The sequence below is a fragment of the Nuphar pumila genome, chromosome 16 (assembly GCF_984573655.1).
Source record: "Nuphar pumila chromosome 16, dmNupPumi1.hap1.1, whole genome shotgun sequence".
Taxonomy (NCBI): Eukaryota; Viridiplantae; Streptophyta; class Magnoliopsida; order Nymphaeales; family Nymphaeaceae; genus Nuphar; species Nuphar pumila.
In genome coordinates, this window is record NC_143264.1 from 87,377,575 (window position 1) to 87,395,823 (window position 18,249).

The 18,249-nt window shown below is 37.3% G+C and overlaps 1 protein-coding gene across 5 annotated transcripts in view; it reads right to left on the reverse strand.

The window, feature by feature from the left end:
• LOC149814009 (binding protein) overlaps window positions 1-18,249 on the reverse strand; it is a 164,076-nt gene that overhangs the window by 103,199 nt on the left and 42,628 nt on the right. For 4 of the 5 annotated variants that reach the window (XM_089992499.1, XM_089992502.1, XM_089992504.1 and 1 more), the window contains 5 exons: window positions 7,070-7,230; window positions 6,641-6,956; window positions 6,121-6,559; window positions 5,673-6,033; window positions 5,279-5,467 (listed from right to left, as the gene is read on the reverse strand). In XM_089992499.1, the coding sequence (XP_089848625.1) occupies window positions 5,279-5,467; window positions 5,673-6,033; window positions 6,121-6,559; window positions 6,641-6,956; window positions 7,070-7,230 (1,466 nt within the window). The remainder of the gene's footprint in view (window positions 1-5,278; window positions 5,468-5,672; window positions 6,034-6,120; window positions 6,560-6,640; window positions 6,957-7,069; window positions 7,231-18,249) is intronic. The other variant, XM_089992500.1, reaches the window with a different exon arrangement.

Below are 18,249 nucleotides of genomic sequence, written 5' to 3' on the forward strand. Positions count from 1 at the left end.
TTCTCAGCAAGGCAGTCATGAAAGACTGCAAACCTCTAGGAACTCCGAGTGTGCTTTATCAAAAACTTAACGCTCATGATGGAGATCTGTGTGATGACCCCACCAGGTATCGCAGCATAATAGGAATGTTACAATACCTCACATTTACTAGACCTGATATTGTTTATTCAGTCAATCAAGTGTCCCAATTTATGCATGCGCCACTTACTGGACATATGGAAGCGGTCAAGGGGATCCTTAGATAACTGAAAGGGACTATTGGGGATGGATTGATATATTTACCACAGTTATATGGCCAAGACGAGCACAAACTTACTGTATATTGTGATGCAGACTGGGCAGGAGATCCTGACGAATGAAGATCTACATCAGGATATTGTGCCTTCATTGAAAGAAATTTAGTCTCTTGGAGCAGTAGAAAACAAAAGGCTATTGCTAGATCAAGCATTGAGGTTGAGTATAGATCCTTGGCTGCTGCCACTGTCGAAGTCACATGGATCAGACATCTTCTAACTGAAGTAGGAGAAAAGATCTCCCACACTACCTTGCTCTGTGACAATCAAAGTGCTATCAACATGTCATTCAATCCAGTACATCACAGTCGTGCCAAGCACATTGAGATCGACCAACACTTTGTGAGACAGAAGGTTGAAAGAAAAAGAGATTCAACCTGAGTTTGTCAGCACTGAAAGACAGGTTGCAGACATATTTACCAAAGGGTTAACCAAGGACCGCTTTTGGATGCTTAAAAGCAAGTTGTTTATGGTTCAAAACCATAATCAACTTAAGGGGGGGTGAAAAAGGTGCATAGAATCTGACCTGATCCATGTACCCAATCCATGTAACATGTAACGTAACCATGTAACCTTTTTTTCATTTATCGTGTCTGGATACACCAGACCCGGACCCATACTGTAATGTAACTTAGATACCCAAGTTAGGTCACGATTTCATTACAGAAATTGTGACAGCCGTAACTGCTCTCTCTCTCCCTCTCTCTCTCTCTCTTCTCTTTCTCAACGCAGGTGCAGCGCAGAGAGAAACTTTCAGTGTAGACACAGCTGTTGTTTTTTTTGTATACCAAGAAAATGGCATTAGTGGATGTTGATTTTCATAATGTCCCGGTATTAGATGTTGATTTCTAGTATTTCGATGGATGGTGTTCATTCCTGATATTGGTGGAGGGCTGAGTATGGAATCGAGTAATAAAATACAACTTGTGTGTTAAGCTACAACTGAAGACCTAACTTAACCTCAAGAATTGTTGACTCGTTTTGAGTATCCACGGGCAACGGTAATAAAAAAAAGAAACTAAAGTTTGTTTGCATTTAATAGGGACATGCATATAAAAGAAAACTCTGATAAAAATAATAATTTATTCATGCAGCTACATTGAAATCATGCATATTCCTGTTATGTATTAGATCATGCATATTTACGTATTCTCTTGTGTTAAATTAATGATTGGATGATAAATGTTTCATATTGCTTAATTGATGTTCCCTATTGTTTAATAATTGTTTCTTCTTAATTAACAATTATTCTCTAATACATGGATGATTAATTAAATTATGAATTTGATATAATTGCATCCCTCTAAAATGTTGCATGAATTTTATTTGTATTATTTTTACCTATTTGATTTATTAGAGGGACTTGTACGCAGGATCTTTGATTCTAACACCTCTACTTTTATGCTTTTCACAGTCTTTGAAGCCCAGTGAGGGGAGTTGCTATTGCGAGGAGCTACGAGGGCTACACGACTATTTGACAAATTCTTTTAGGGACAGTGTGGCTCCATATTTTGATTTATTTATATTCTATTGCACATGCTTGCAGACTATATGAATTCAATTAATAAAGTTGGTTTAGTGTGGATGATGGTAGTATAAGATCCCCTGTGGTTGTAGATGTGTTATAACTGTAAAGTCCCTGAGCCTTTGCGAATGTTTCTCCACATGTTTTAAAAAAAAATGTCACTTTTTAACGGGTATGAGTTGGGGTCGTTACATCTTCAATGTCAAACCATTAAGGTTCAAGTAGTGCTAACTCGTCCCATAGAGGGGGCAAGGCACTAAAATAATCTCGAACACTCATATCCCCTTGGTGGTTCTATCTTGCAAGAAATATTGTCTTGCAAGGGCCTTTTGAGTGTAGATGCAATTCATAAATAACCAAGCTTCATTGGCATTTCTAAATTTTGCAATGTTAGCACATATTTTACCATCAACACTATTTATAAACCATGCAAGTATCTTTACATGATTACTCTCTCAATCTTCTATTTAAGATTGATAATCACAAATAGCTTTGGCATGATCATCTCCTTAAAGTGTCTTTACTTGATCTTCTTTCTTGGTGACAACAGGTTGAGGCTTGAGAATAGTCTCCATCATGTATCCCAAAAGCTTCTTTCCTTTAACATTGTTCTTCGTAGAGGAGGCTCACATCATCTAGTTTGACCATTAAGCTTGAATGTGTGATCTATATTGAAATCGTGCTCCACGTTGAATGGAAGAAGAACGAGAGATAAGGAACTAGGTGTAGAGCAATGAGTCAACTTGAGTCAGCGCAAGCACAACGAACACACTAACACTTTTGGATGCTTTCTCACGAACACAAACACGTGATGGCCATTCTCTTAAAGTGAGCACTATGACTCTGATACCATGTAAAAAAGTAAGCAAAAAGCAAATACAAAGTGTTTGAATACAAAAGATAAGTCCACTAAGGGACAATACAAATGTCAAAAGACAATTCAGAAGCACAAAAGTGCATACAATGGCTTACAATGAGCCAAAAGAGAACATAAGAGCATATATATATATATATATATATATATATATATATATATATATATATATATATATATATATATATATATATATATATATATATATATATATATATATATATATATATATTATTGATATCAAATGCTTGGAAGAAGCATAGAATACAAGTGGAGGCAATATATATGTATAGGGCCTTCGGGAGCTCCCAAAAGAGGCGTTGGTCTCTATGGTCTTTTGACCATAGGGCCCATGAACAATACAAAAAAGACAAAAATAAAAGAAAGAGAAATAAAAAGAAACATAAATACAAAAACTGTTCCTAATGAACAGTGCCTATTACATAGGTTAAATGACCAAAATGCCCTTGATGAGAAAAAAAATTACATCACTACACACAGTTATATATATATATATATATATATATATATATATATATATATATATATATATATATATATATATATATATATATATATATATATATATAATTTAACAGATGCACCACCAATGAAATTTGTATTCTAGTTCTTTAAACGGACAAGCAAAGACTCAGGCTGGTGTTGAGTGGAACCTTCCACATGTTGCATGCAGATGTTTAGCATTGATGATAGATGGCGTACTAGAATTCAAACATCTCCAAGCTCTAGTTTTCTGCCATGACAAGCAGCAGACCAAAAATTGGCGAGCCTTCAGGCCTTCTCTACCAAAGATGTAACTATTGAAAGGTCAACCTATGAAGTGAAGCTGGTAAGCAGGGGTCTTAAATCGCACCTGATAAACAAGATTCAATTCAGCTAGCAAAACATGAATTCAGAATCAACTCTTGCAGAAAATTACTATACTATATAATATAAATGTAGTGCCCTACTCTATCCACTATTCTCGAAAACTTCACAATTCATCAAAGCAACCTACATTTTCAAACAAGCAAGTTCTATTAGTAGTATAAGTATCTCAGGCTACAACAAAAAACTAACAAACACGACACAAGAAACTTCTTGATAAAATTAGACCTAGTACCAACTTACAATCATAGACCACAATCCATGGACTATATCAAATCTTTGTACAAAATAGAATGCACAAATTGCCCAATTCAAAGAGCAAGGTACCATACAAGAAATCAAGAGTACATTATGCATGAAAATATCGCATTGCCAACAAATGCCACAAATCTGAATCCAACAAATGCTTCAAATGTGAACTCAGATTAAAATTAAAGAACCAACGGTAGAGACAGCTGTCCAGATTATTCAACAGGCTATGTACACCATGTTTTGATTCCACATGAAGCTCATATATTTATGCTGCCTGTAGTAAACACATCTCCCTAATTTACAAAGTTTAAAGCCTCAAAAACCAGTAAGAACTGAGCAATTTCTTGTATCTCTTGCATAAGGATGACCAGCACCATGTACTAAGCTTGACATCCATCTTTGTGATGCTTGAATGTATCAACTACATGCTTTTAGCTCCATATGCTAGACATAAAATTTGTCCCAACCACACCAAGCATCGGAAAACTACAAAATCATGTTGTACTTTGCATTTCTTATAGTAAATACAATTAAATAGCTCAATCATCCTTCTCCATTCAATACCGCTTTTCTAATTGAGTTCTCTCTGGATCCAGCTGTTGTCCCAATTATTAGGGTGCCAACAGTTCCTACCACTTAACACTGTAATGAAATAAGAACAAAAGCAAACAAGAGCCTCTTATGGGCTTACAAGAACACAACCAACCCACAAAGAACACTGTATGGATCAATCTACACCACCCACACAAGTCTCACGAGAGTAAAAATAAATCCTTTTGTATTACACATGCTTAAGAAAGCATTGGAGGATAAGGGGAGAACTTATAACAAGTGAGGGAGAGTGGGGGCAGCCCAACTAGCTGTTGGGCAAGCCCCCAACGGTCACAGCTCCAACAGCTAGTTGGAGCTGTCCCATCGACACCTAATTTCAAGACAAAAAAAGTACAAAAAGAACAAAAATAAAAGGACAAAGTCAGCCCCTAATGGGTTGACTACTATTACGATGTGAAAAGACCAAAATACCCCTGATAGGTATTTCAGCTTACATACATTTAAATACACACACACACAGATATATATATATATATATATATATATATATATATATATATATATATATATTAATACATACATATAGATATATATATATATACATATAAATACACATACATTCGGAAACAAGAAGATAAATTCAAAAAAATGCTATCATATTGATGGCAGGGGAAGATGTGAATGATCGTGGTTTACTGAGCAATGTGAATACCAAACTGTCAAAACAGATAAAAACACATTGCACTGACTTACCAGAGTGTTGACAAATCATGAGGTTAAAGCGTATATGAAGTGAGCTTCTGAAATCCCAGATGCTGAAATTTACTAGCTAATGCCTTTTGAACATGTATGCCACATTTTTGCAACTATTTTAAGCTTAAAGAAAAAGAGTACCTCTGGAGAAGGTTTATAAATATCTGACAACCACCAAGTAATTCAATTTGCTCTAAGAAGGATGCCAGAAATGCCTTGTCATAAACAGCACGAATAACCATGTGCAACACATCTTCCACGCATGCCATATCTTCACTCCTCTCAAAAAAGGACACAAGAGCTTTTACATCAGAGACTACAATATGATTCCTGCAGATTCACATGAATATCAAGGTCTAAGAATGAATTATACACATGACCATCAATGATGAAGAGTAGATTGTGAAGCAGAAACTCACAGATCCACAACGAATTGAACAAAAACAAATGAATGAGCATTCTCAGCTTATAGCATGAGTGCATGTTTATCACTTGATTAGAAATATTTTACAAGTTACAACAATTACACATATACCTCAAACTCATTTCAGCCAGACTCAAAAGCAGTAGGCGTATTTTCTGAATTTCTTCTCGACTGGGTCTCTTCCAAATGATTTCTTTAGTTATAGGATGCAAAAGTGGCTTGCTTCCAAAAGCGGAACGGTCTTTGGATGTATCCCAATAAAACTGGCACACTATGTCAATAATCTTGGGCAGTCGACAGACAAGTGTCCATGAGGCTGCATCTTTATCAAAATGCTGCACAAGAAACATAAAAAGCTCACGCTGTACTATGTATTCAGCATAAACCCAGATACGAGGATTCATATATATCCAGGGAATAGCCTCCTTCATAAGAACATCTGACATGCCTGAGGGACACTGAAGCACAATCACTTGCATTACCCAAAAAACTTCATATCAACTTGGGGAACGGTGCACGTTCAAACACGTTAGTGAATACAAAAAAGGCAATTCCTTACCTGATTTCTCAATAACATCTAAAAGATGCTTCAAAGCTGAAACAAGTTCCAATTTTAACTCTTCTGGTGGAACTGATTGAAGTAAAAATCCAAGGACAGAAAATCCCGAAAGAAGATGCATCTGCTGCTGGTTTGCCAGGTTCTCGTCTAAAACAGAAGCGATGAGCTCAATAACTTCAGCCGCAAGATTATCTTTCACGATAGATCTAATCAAGACATGCTCAGACTGTCCACATCTCAGTTCTCCATCAGTGGGCTTATCAAACTGAGTCAACAGAGGGAAAAATACAGAAATACCACCAACACAATAAATGATATGTTGCAGTAAGCGACGGGAACATAACTGGGAGCCAGCCATGACATTTGCTACATACACACTCTTATCTGAGCCATAATCAGGTACTTGAGCAATGTTAAACAAAGTTCTTCCATCACTTGCCTGCAGAGCAGCAAGGCTAATAAATTATTGATCAGAAATTAATATTTCACCATATTAATCTCAGACAGATCAGAGCCCAACCTGTGCATTGAAACCAAATATGAGTTTTGAGGATAGGCTATCCATTGCATCTTGAACGCCATTTGAGAGAAGGCTGCCTGAAGCAGTGGAAAGTTCATAGCTAATAAATGAATACATGTAACTTGGACCAAGGGCATAAATACCCTTAACTTGCTCAGAGGTGATAGCATCACCAAATAAGTAAACTGCACCAAGTTGACCATGGAAGGGCAATGAATCATTTTTTGGCAACCCATAGTCACCATCTTCATTGGATGCGATGAGTGGCCTTCTCCCAATTGTACACTGTGTCATTACTTCGTTAACTTTTGCATAGCTGGAAATATAAAGCCATATGAATTTTCAGCACATTGAGAAGAACAATCAAAGGGTGTAAAATCCTTAATGATAACAAAAAAGTAGATGGAAGTGAAAAAAGAATACTGTTACCTGCACTTCTGAGAAGATACAAGATCTCCATCTAGATAACATTTGAACATGCTACCCCCAGAAAATGCTCTGCCAATGCTATGACTTATGCAAAGAAAATACCACTTCTTTGGAGTAAGGTTCAAGTTGACAAAAACACTTTGCATTTTCTGCCCAGTAGACTGCAAAAACAAATATAGACACTTATTGCATCAGCTGGTTGAACACTGAGTTGCAACAATTCAATAAGAGTATAAATAAAACAATTACTGAATTGAATACGCATAAACAAATAACCATACAAGAGTTCCAGAACGAGCAATTATGATAAACCAATTGCATGCCTATTCTAAGTTGAGGTACATCAAGAGTTTTCTTTCAAATTATAGCTTTTTGAACTAATTATAAGTGAATCGCCCTCCATGTATTATAAGTGTTCTTTCATAGTTTTCTTAGGATACGTCTGTTTATTTCTTTGTTCATGAGCGTGCTTGTTAGATCATGTATGCATTTTATGCATTTTTTTTTAGTTATATTCACTGAGACAGGTGGAATCTCTACAGAGCCAGTACATAGCAGTATCAGGTAAGATTCCACAGTAAGGATCAGGTGACTTCTACTACTTTCCTCCTATATTTTTTGTTTCTCATGTGCATCCATATAGTTTTATGCAAGCATGGGGGAGTGTCACTGAGGACACTGACATTCAAGCATGGGAAAGGGTGTAGTTTGCACACCCGATTTTTCGCAACCGATTTTTTTCTACTTGCACGTTGATGAAAACTCATAAAAATTGGGCTTTTAAGGAATAAGTTTGATCTTATATGAATGCTTTACATAAATTAATGTTTTAAAAGAATTTTTAAGCACAGCGAACAAATTTTTTTTGACACTGATCTAGAAAAAATGGTTATTTATGTGGATTTCAAAGAAATGATGATAGATGCATGTTAAAGTTTATTTGGAATCATAAGTATGAATATGCACAGTTTATTTTTGAAAAAATAAGCAAATGAATAACATTTAAAAAAAGATCTCAAAAAGTGAAAAAGAGCATACGTTTAGTTTTTTGTATCTCTTCGTATGCCCCAGTAGTTGGGCTCTTAGACACAAGTTGAAGTGTTTGATTCACATGTCGAAAAGGATAACGAAGGAAGTTACTTCTTTGTCTAAGTTAATATCTGTGTCCTATTTTGTTCGAGCAAGTAGAGCCTGAAGAGTGTTTACACCTGGTGCCCTAAAGCCATTTGTTTTGGGAACCACCAACCTGAAAGCCTGTTACACGAACTTTATAGAGAGCCTAATAGATGTTGACATTGCACATGACAAGAAGGAAATTATACGTAAAACTATAAAAATGGAACGTCTAGTGACTCGAGCAACTAAGTCTGAGGGATACTTTGTATCTGGTGTCGTAAGGTCGTCTGGCCTGAGAGTCACTTACCCAAAGCTCATTACACGGGTCACGAAAACTGAAAATTTAAAATAGTATTCAACAAAAGAAAGAAAAAATGTGAAAAAAATGAAAAATTAAAAAAGAAAAAGAAATCAATAGCAAGAAAGAAAAAGTTCACTGCTTAGGAATAAATATTGAGAAAACCTGTGCAGAAAACATATGAGTGAAGATAAATAAATAATGACATGTATATATTTGATTTTCTGAGAATAAAGCATAAATGATTATGGTTCTTCTTAGAAAAGTAAAAGAAATAGGTTTACTCTGTAATGGCATATAAAAGACTCTAATTATGTTTTGAAAATGTAATGGCATGAAATATTTGTGAAAACAAACTCCTTAACTGCCTAATGCTTCTTGAATTGAAATCTTTATGCATACATGACAGAGATGTTTGTGGGTAGCATCATTGCAAACCCTCACGAGACCTTACTCGTCCACTGGGATAACCCCAGGGTTTAAAGGGCTTGTTGCAAATGCTAAATGCAACTATGATTGCTACGAAAGTGAGTTAGGTTTCTATTTTGGTTAGTTGTTATTTTTTCTTTTTGCTTCAGTTTGCTAGATGACTAGCAAACGATAAGCATGGGAGATTTTGATCATGCATATATTTCGCATTTTATTCATTCAATTTTATGTATGATTCATTGAAAAATCATGTTAAAATCTCAGTCTTATTGGTATTTTTCAGAAACTGCATTTAAATTGAAAATAAAGGGAAAACCACATTTTTAAATACTTCCCTGCGTTTTTCAATGTTTAATTTTGTTTAAAACTTATTAATTAGCTTAGAAGTGTTTAAGTCATATTTTATTCGGTTTAGGAGAGGTAGTTTTATGAAACATGTTTTTTTAAACACTATTTTTGAAATTTTTGAAAATAAATTGATGTTTTTTTGAAAAAAACATGCTAACCTAATTTTCTTAATATAAATAGTATGTTTTCAACATGAGGAGACAGTTTTCTCATTTTGTAGCTTGCACCCCTCCCTCTCTCTCCTCTCTGCCTCCCTTTCTTCCTTTCTCCCCGTTTTTCTAGCTTAATCTCGATTAGTCATTTGTCTTGATTGCGCATAGAATAACCTTAGTTTAGTCAAATCGATAGATTTAAGATAGCGTTTTCTTATATTTTCCTGATTTTTAATTAAATTTAGGTTAGATCTATGTTAGAGTTAGTCCGCATTATATTTTTAATATTTGGTATTTTATAGTTCACGTAAAAAGTTTTTTTATTAGCCGATCTAGTTTCTTGCATGGTTTTTCTGAATTTTTTTTTATGGTGTCAAATAGATCATAGTTTCTTGGTTTTATTTACTATTTAATACCTACCATTAAGCTTTTATTAAATATTAGATTAGTTTTTAGTTAGTTAGATTAATTATTAGATTAGAAAAAAAAATGCTAAAAATATAGTGTAGCATTTTCTTTACTGCAATCAACCATATAACGTAGATTTAATTTTTGTCTTTTCTTATTAGTTAGTTAATTGTTTTGATTCCAGATTGTTAATCTCATTCATTAGATCAGGATTAGTGTTTTAAAACTTAGCCATTACCGTTTTTTTAGAGAATCGGCTAGCAACCGATTTACTGGTGGGGAGTGATCTCTATTTCTGATGTCTAATAATTTTTTTATAGCACGTCAGCAGTGAATTAGTTAGTTAGTTAAATTTTGATTAGAAGAAATTAGATTAATTATTTTTAAGTTAGTCGATTTTCTCTTTTATGCAATTATCTTTTCCTTTAGATAATGTATTTAGTCATTAATTCTTGTCTTAGATCAAATTGTTCTTAGTTGTAGACAAATTCCAGATTTAATTCGGTAATTTTGTTGTTTAGTTTAATTAGTGCACGATTAGTTTATGTCATTTGGTTTATGCTATTAGTTAGTTTAGGATTGATGATCGTTGTTTTTAGAAATACATCATAGCCGATAGTCGATTTTAAACATTTGCCTTGTTTTTTTATTAAAGCAATTAGTTTATGTTAAATTTGTAATTCAGTTTTTTTATTTGTTACTTTTGAAAATCCGTACAGCACTCAATTTATTAGATTCTTTTAGTTTTAGTTTTAGTTTTAGTTTTAGTTTTAGTTTTAGTTTTAGTTTTAGTTTTAGTTTTAGTTTTCTTGCTTTTTAGTTAATTAGCTAATTATTTTTTATTTTTCAAGGCAATAAAGAGTAGTTTAGTTGTTCTGTGGAATATAAAGTATTTTTCCCGTTCCTTGAGTTCGACCCGGACTTCACCACTAGTGTGAACCGGTTTTTATTATTTGATGCACGGTTTGCACAAACATTTTTATTGAAAATATATTTTTAAAATACTTTGATGAAAAGTTGCATCAGGTGACTTGTGAACATGGGTTAACTTATGCCCGTATAAGTAAATAGAGGTCATGGTTTAATGTTGGCACATGAATTGCCAAGCCTGGTACTTGAGGGTTTCAAAGTAGCCCATCGAGTTTATAAAGCTAATACACAGGTAAACTTAAATATCAACTTTTGCTTTACTGGTTTAAAGGCACTGGAGCACTCGTGCTTGACGGTTTAAAGGTACCGGAGCACACTGAGTGAGATTGCACAAATAAAATGATATTTGGGAACCTACCTACCTAAAGTGGGAACATGCTACTACGGTAGTATGATTCGTTAATTGTGTCAGTACTTGTAATACTGATCGACGGGGTTCAAATGAAGTAGAACCCCTGAGAAGTAAGGTAATAAAAAATTATAAGAAAATTTATCCACTCAGACTCGGGCTTACCTTGGAGAGGGTAAGTCGTACACGACTTTGGGGACAGATGTTACATTAGCTTCGAGCGGCAATGGCTCGTTGTGTTACAAATCTTCTCTGAAACCTGCATGAGAGAAAGAAAAGATAGGAGAAGGATAAGTGCGGCTGTCACGATTTCAATAAATGAAATTGTGACCTAACACTGTGCATATATATGTACATTACAGAAATGGATCCGGGTCTGGTGTATCCAGACCCGATAGATATTGAAAGGGTTACATGGCTCGGTTACATGGATCGGGTCGGATCCTTTGCACCTTTTTCACCCCCCCCCCTCAAGTTGATCATGGTTTTGGACCATGAACAACTTGCTTTTGAGAATCCAAAAGTGATCCTTTGTTAACCCTTTGGTAAATATGTCTGCAACCTGTCTTTCAATACTGACAAATTCAGGCTCAATCTCTTTTTCTTCAACCTTCTGTCTCACAAAGTGTTGGTCGATCTCAATGTGCTTGGCACGACTGTGATGTACTGGATTGAATGACATGTTGATAGCACTTTGATTGTCACAGAGCAAGGTAGTGTGGGAGATCTTTTCTCCTACTTCAGTTAGAAGATGTCTGATCCATGTGACTTCGACAGTGGCAGCAGCCAAGGATCTATACTCAGCCTCAATGCTTGATCTAGCAATAGCCTTTTGTTTTCTACTGCTCCAAGAGACTAAATTTCTTCCAATGAAGGCACAATATCCTGATGTAGATCTTCATTCGTCAGGATCTCCTGCCCAGTCTGCATCACAATATACAGTAAGTTTGTGCTCGTCTTGGCCATATAACTGTGGTAAATATATCAATCCATCCCCAATAGTCCCTTTCAGTTATCTAAGGATCCCCTTGACCGCTTCCATATGTCCAGTAAGTGGCGCATGCATAAATTGGGACACTTGATTGACTGAATAAACAATATCAGGTCTAGTAAATGTGAGGTATTGTAACATTCCTATTATGCTGCGATACCTGGTGGGGTCATCACACAGATCTCCATCATGAGCGTTAAGTTTTTGATAAAGCACACTCGGAGTTCCTAGAGGTTTGCAGTCTTTCATGACTGCCTTGCTGAGAACATCTACGGTGTACTTGTGTTGAGTGAGTGTCAAGCCATGAGCCTGGTTATCAACTTCTACACCAAGGAAATAACGTAGAACTCCAAGATCTTTCATTTTTAACCTCTGACCTAATAAGTCTTTTATTTCTTGGATGTGGTCCGCAGAGTTTCCTATGATGATAATATCATCGACATAAATTAATAATAGAGTAGTCACATGCTGACTTTTAAAAATAAATAATGAGTGGTCCAGCATGGAACGTGAAAATCCATGTTTCTGAATCTCCAGCGAGAAGCTATCAAACCAAGAGCGAGATGCTTGCTTCAAACCGTAGATGGCTCTTTTTAACCTGCATACATGGGTTTTACAATTTTGTTCTTGATATCCAAGGGGTTGATCCATGTATACTTCCTCCTTCAAATCCCCATGCAAGAATGCATTTTTTATATCAAGTTGACTCAACTTCCATCCATGTTCAACAGTCAGGGAAATGATAATTCGAATCGTTCCCATTCTTACAATCGGACTAAAAGTCTCATCATAGTCTTGCCCTGCTTCTTGAGTGAATCCTTTTGCTACAAGCCTTGCCTTATATCGTTCAATGGTTCCATCTGGCTTGTACTTGATTTTGTAGACCCATTTGCATCCGACAACATTTTTGTCAGGTGGTCTGGGAACAACTTTCCATGTCTCACATTCATGCAAGGCTTGTATTTCATCATTCATGGCTTCTACCCATTTTATAGAAGCGGTTGCCTGATAATACATGATGGGCTCTTCGTCCTTATTGATGGCAGTTAAAAACAGTTGAAGATCCAAGGAGAAGTTGTTATAACTCACCCACCTATAAATAGGATGTCGTATGCAGTTTGATTTTCTGGCCTCAAGAGTATGAGGAGTAGGATTGACGACTGAGACATGATATGAATGGCTTAATGTTGTCGGTCTCTGTCTAGAATAGACAATGCCTTTGTATCTGCCCGGTACTTTCTCTGGATTCTGTGACCCCGACGTCCGAGTGTTCTCAAACACCTCTTCTTCTTGTTGCACGCAATCTGAGGAACATGCTTCATTGGAGCCAGCAAAAAGTTCTGAGCTCAGCCAAGGATAGTAAATTTCAGTTGACATATTCGTTGTGTCAGCTCTGTGATCAAGAATGAATTTCTTAATTTCTTGAGCCTTCATATCATCATCAACACGATAGAATGTCCAATTTTCATCAGTCACCATGTTAATCAAAGCATTCTTCACTCTTTTAATCATCTTCATCATCACAATGATGGACGCAAAACGTGTTTCAGCGACCTTCAACAAATTCAAATCAGAATGCCTATTAAATATAGCATTAGCACGATGGTGGTTAACAACAAAATTCTTAATGCTTTTGACATTTCTTTCTAAATCTTCAAACCATGAACATAAAGCATATGCTTGTAAATTTTCTTCTTCTTTGGGGTTGCATATGCTCTTTAGGGCTAGATTTAAGCTGTGTGCTACACAGGGAGTCCAAAAAATATGAGAGTACTCACTCTCCAAACTCAACGCTGCACTTTTACAAACCGGAGCGTTGTCTGTAATGATTTGTACCACTTTCTGATCACCCACTTCTTTTATCACTTCTATGAACAATCCCTTCAAATACTCTGCATTTTTATATTCCCCAGATGGATCAACTGCTTTCAAGAATATTGGGCCACTAAGCGAACAAGCAATGAAATTGATTAATGGACGCCTTTGAATATTTGTCCATCCATCAGACACAATGGAAACTCCATTTTGCTCCCATGAATATTTTTTAATTTCTATCAACCTCTCCACGTTTGCCCTCTCTTCTGCAAGAAGTGTGGTTCGTATTTTTTCTGAACTTGGAGGCACATAACCACTCAAATTACAATTTGCCAAGGATGTTACTAAATCCTTCCAATAAGGATTTCTAGCCGCATTAAATGGGAGTGAACCAGAATAAAAATACCTCCCAACTTTTCTATCCAATTTTTCTCTTCCATATGTATTGAATGCTGCTTGTATCGTTCCTCTACCTCCTAGATTGACTTTTCTTTTTTTTTTCAGCATCTTCTTGGTGGCTTGCAAATGGCACACTGACTGCAGAAGAATCGGCCATTGCCTTTCTCTTCTCATACTCTTCTTGTATTTTCTTGTATTGCATTCGCATTGCCTCATCAACTTTTCTGCAAGCTGAAATGCCATGTCCTGGTATCTTCAACAAATGAGCCTTCACTCTTGTGTAAGACCCAACAAAATCTTTTTCGCAGAGCTTGCATCGAAATCTTTTGTTTCCACCACCTCCTTCTCCAGTTTTTGCAAGTTTATCTACATGTATCCATAGTAGCCCCACATCATCAATCCCACTGCAACTATCAGCAAAACTAGCAGCAGAACTCACATGTTGGGATGAGGATGACGCAAGTCATTTCCCTTTATCCGTCATTTTTATCCTGAAAACACAAAAAAAAATACATTACAATTTTCAAATCAATTCGAAAACACAGGGAGAAGGGGGGGCTCAGCCCCTCCCCTGCCAACCCAACAAGACAGCGAGAGCGAGGGGGGCTCGGCCCCTCCCCTGTCGACCCAAAAAAAAAACAGATGGGGGAGGGGGCCCCTGTCGACCCAAAGAAAAAAAACAGATGGGGCTCGGCCCCTCCCCTGTCGACCCAAAAAAAAAACAGATGGGGGAGGGGCTCGGCCCCTCCCCTGTCGACCCAAAGAAAAAAACAAACAGATGGGGGAGGGGCTCGGCCCATCCCCTGTCAACCCAAAGAAAAAAACAGATGGGGGAGGGGCTCGGCCCCTCCCCTGTCGACCCAAAGAAAAAAACATATGGGGGAGGGGCTCGGCCCCTCCCGTGTCGACCCAAAGAAAAAAACATATGGGGGAGGGGCTCGGCCCCTCCCCTGTCGACCCAAAAAAAAAAAACAGATGGGGGAGGGGCTCTGTCGACCCAATGAAAAAAAAAAAACAGATGGGGAGGGGCTCGGCCCCTCCCCTGTCGACCCAAAAACGAAAAACATAAAGGGGAGGGGCTCGGCCCCTCCCCTGTCGACCCAAAAACGAAAAACATAAAGGGGAGGGGCTCGGCCCCTCCCCTGTCGATCCAAAAACGAAAAACATAAAGGGGAGGGGAACGGCCCCTCCCCTGTCGACCCAAAAAAGAAAAACACAAAAGGGAGGGGCTCGGCCCCTCCTGTGCCGAAAAACGAGGGAGCAGGGGAGGCTCATCCCCTCCCCTGCCGACCCAACAAGAGACCGAGAGAGGGGGGGGGGGGGGGGGGGGGGGGGGGGGTGCTCGGCCCCTCCCCAGCCGACCCAAGAAGAGAGTGAGAGACATACCTGCGAAAGGAGAGGATGAGCCGAGAGGAGGCGCCTGGGAGGCGGAGCTGGGGGCGGCGGAGCTGGGGCGGCGATGGGAGAGCTCGAGCTCAGGGGGAGAGAGAGGAGAGATTAGGGCAAAAAAAATTGTTTGCCCTAATCCTCCTCCTTTTCATCGGGGGAAATTTTTTTTTTTTCGCCCAAAATTGTGGACAAAAATGACCCTGGGTGCGTTGACCGCACCTAGGGTCGTGTTGACCGCACCCGGTGCCGCACCCGCACGCGATCCCGCGTCGCGTCGCGTCGACGCGGGTGCGGCATCTGTTTTGCCGAGTCCCTGTGACATAGTTAGGAATGCATTCTATTTGTTTGGCCTTTAGGAGGTTCTCTCGGTTATTTAGCCTCTCCCTTAGGATTTCAGATTCAGTTAGACATTCAGGTTAATAAAATACTGCATAATAAATTGCCGAATGTTCTCTTCTGTTATGGTTACCTTGGCCTGCGAGTACCCGCAGGATAATTAAAGGGAAACTGAAATTAAGTATTTTATGTTCTTTGTCACGAGATATTGTGCTTAGAGTTGTTACCATTTATTTATGCTTATTCACGTGTCAGAAATGAGTTATGCTATTAAATGATCATGTGATATCCATTTAATTATTCCATGTTAGGTCATAATTGTAATTTTTATTGGATATCCAATACATTACACATTCTTGTTACAATGTACATCTGCATAATCATAATTTCCTACTACTCGGATTGGTTGTAGTCTAATTCAATTACTTTACCATTTTTAGGTGAAGAATAGAAGAATCAGAGTGATTGCGGGATGATGTACGGGTCGTGATACATGAATTATTGATGTTTCCGAGACATTAGATATTAGATTCGTTAATTTCATTTTTGTTATTGTATTGTCCAAACATGTGGATTATTATTAAATTTCATTACAATGAAATAAATGGTTTTGCTTTGTTTACCCTGTGACGTGCCCGAGATGCTTAACCAGAAATGAACTTAATACCTTCCATTATTCTAAAAAATCCTCAAAATTGGGCTTAAATTTCGAGTTGTTACTGACAATGCCCATGTGGACACATTACAAATACAAGTACATGGCCCTAGAAGATGTATGCAAGCTCTTAGTTGTCAAAAGCGGCGCCTAGCACCTAGGCCACCTAGGCAGGCTAGGCATAGGGCCACCGCCTAAGCATATGGGTGTATGCGGTAAGACCATGTTTTCCACCTAAGCTGTCTTGGCGGAGCCTAGGTTGTCCCCGCTTAGGCTGCAGAGACATGGTTGTCATTTTCATTAATTGTTTATCTATCTTTTTTTCTTTTTTCCTTTTTCTTCCTCCAGCCCCAAAAGATTTGTTTTTTGTTCTCTCCTTTTCATCTTCTTCTTGTAAGAAGGTAGGCGTTGCATCCATTGAAAATAAGATGAGAGAAAATCGTTTACAGTGGTTTGGACATATTCGGTGAAGGCCTAATGATGCTCCAGTTAGAAGGATGGAGAAATGGGAAAATATATTAGTTAAAAGAGGTCGGGGTAGGCCTAAGAAGACTTGGATGGAGATGATAGGAAAGGATATGAATGCTTTGAACCTCACAGAGGACATGGCATTGGATAGAAATGATTGGAGGAGAAGTATTCACGTGGAAGACCCAGAATGATTTTCTTTTTTGGTTCATATCGCCGACCCCAATTGTTTTGGGATGAAGGCGTAGTTGTTGTTGTTTTTGTTGTTGTTCTTCTTGCTCCTTTCACCCCTCCGCATTCTCTTGCTCTTCTTCTTCTTCTTCTTCTTCTTCTTCTTCTTCTTCCTTTTCCCTTTTTCTTTTTCCCATTCTTTTTTTTTCATTTTTCTTCATCTTCCTCCTCTAGCCCCTCCACTCTCTAATATTTTTTTTCTTCTTTTTTCCCCATTTTTTTCTTTTTATTTTTGTTGTTTACATGTATGCATGTGTTTTTGACACACACATATATTTATAAATCTGTTTTTTCAGTTTTATATATATATATATATATGAGAACAGAGTTCTTCCTGTTCCCTTTTTCTTTACCGCACCGTCAAGACCCTTCAAATATCAAAGTTATAGGTGTTTTATGCTCAATTTGAACCATTAGATGTGTTTATCAATACTTATTTATTGAAAAACAAGCTTTGTTTCAAATTGTTTTGTTGTAGAAATGTAAACATTTTAACATGAAATTTTCGCACGATATCAACCGATGATTTTTTTACCTCCTTAAAATACCCATCTGAGCATAAAAAATGTTAAAACAATTACATGTTCTGTGTTCAGCAACATTCATAAACATATCTAACGGTTTAGATCGAGCATAAAGCATCTAAAAACTATGATTTTTGAAGGGTCCTGACAGTGAGTTAACAAAACAGGGGGAAGATAACTCTCTTTCTCTCTCTCTCTCTCTCTCTCTATACATATATAGAGAGAGAGAGACGATGGTGAGCCCCAAGTTTTGGTGTATGTTCAATATTATGCAATTTCATGAATTTTGCAACATGTTACAATGAATTACACACTCTATTCATAGTTACAATCATATGTTTG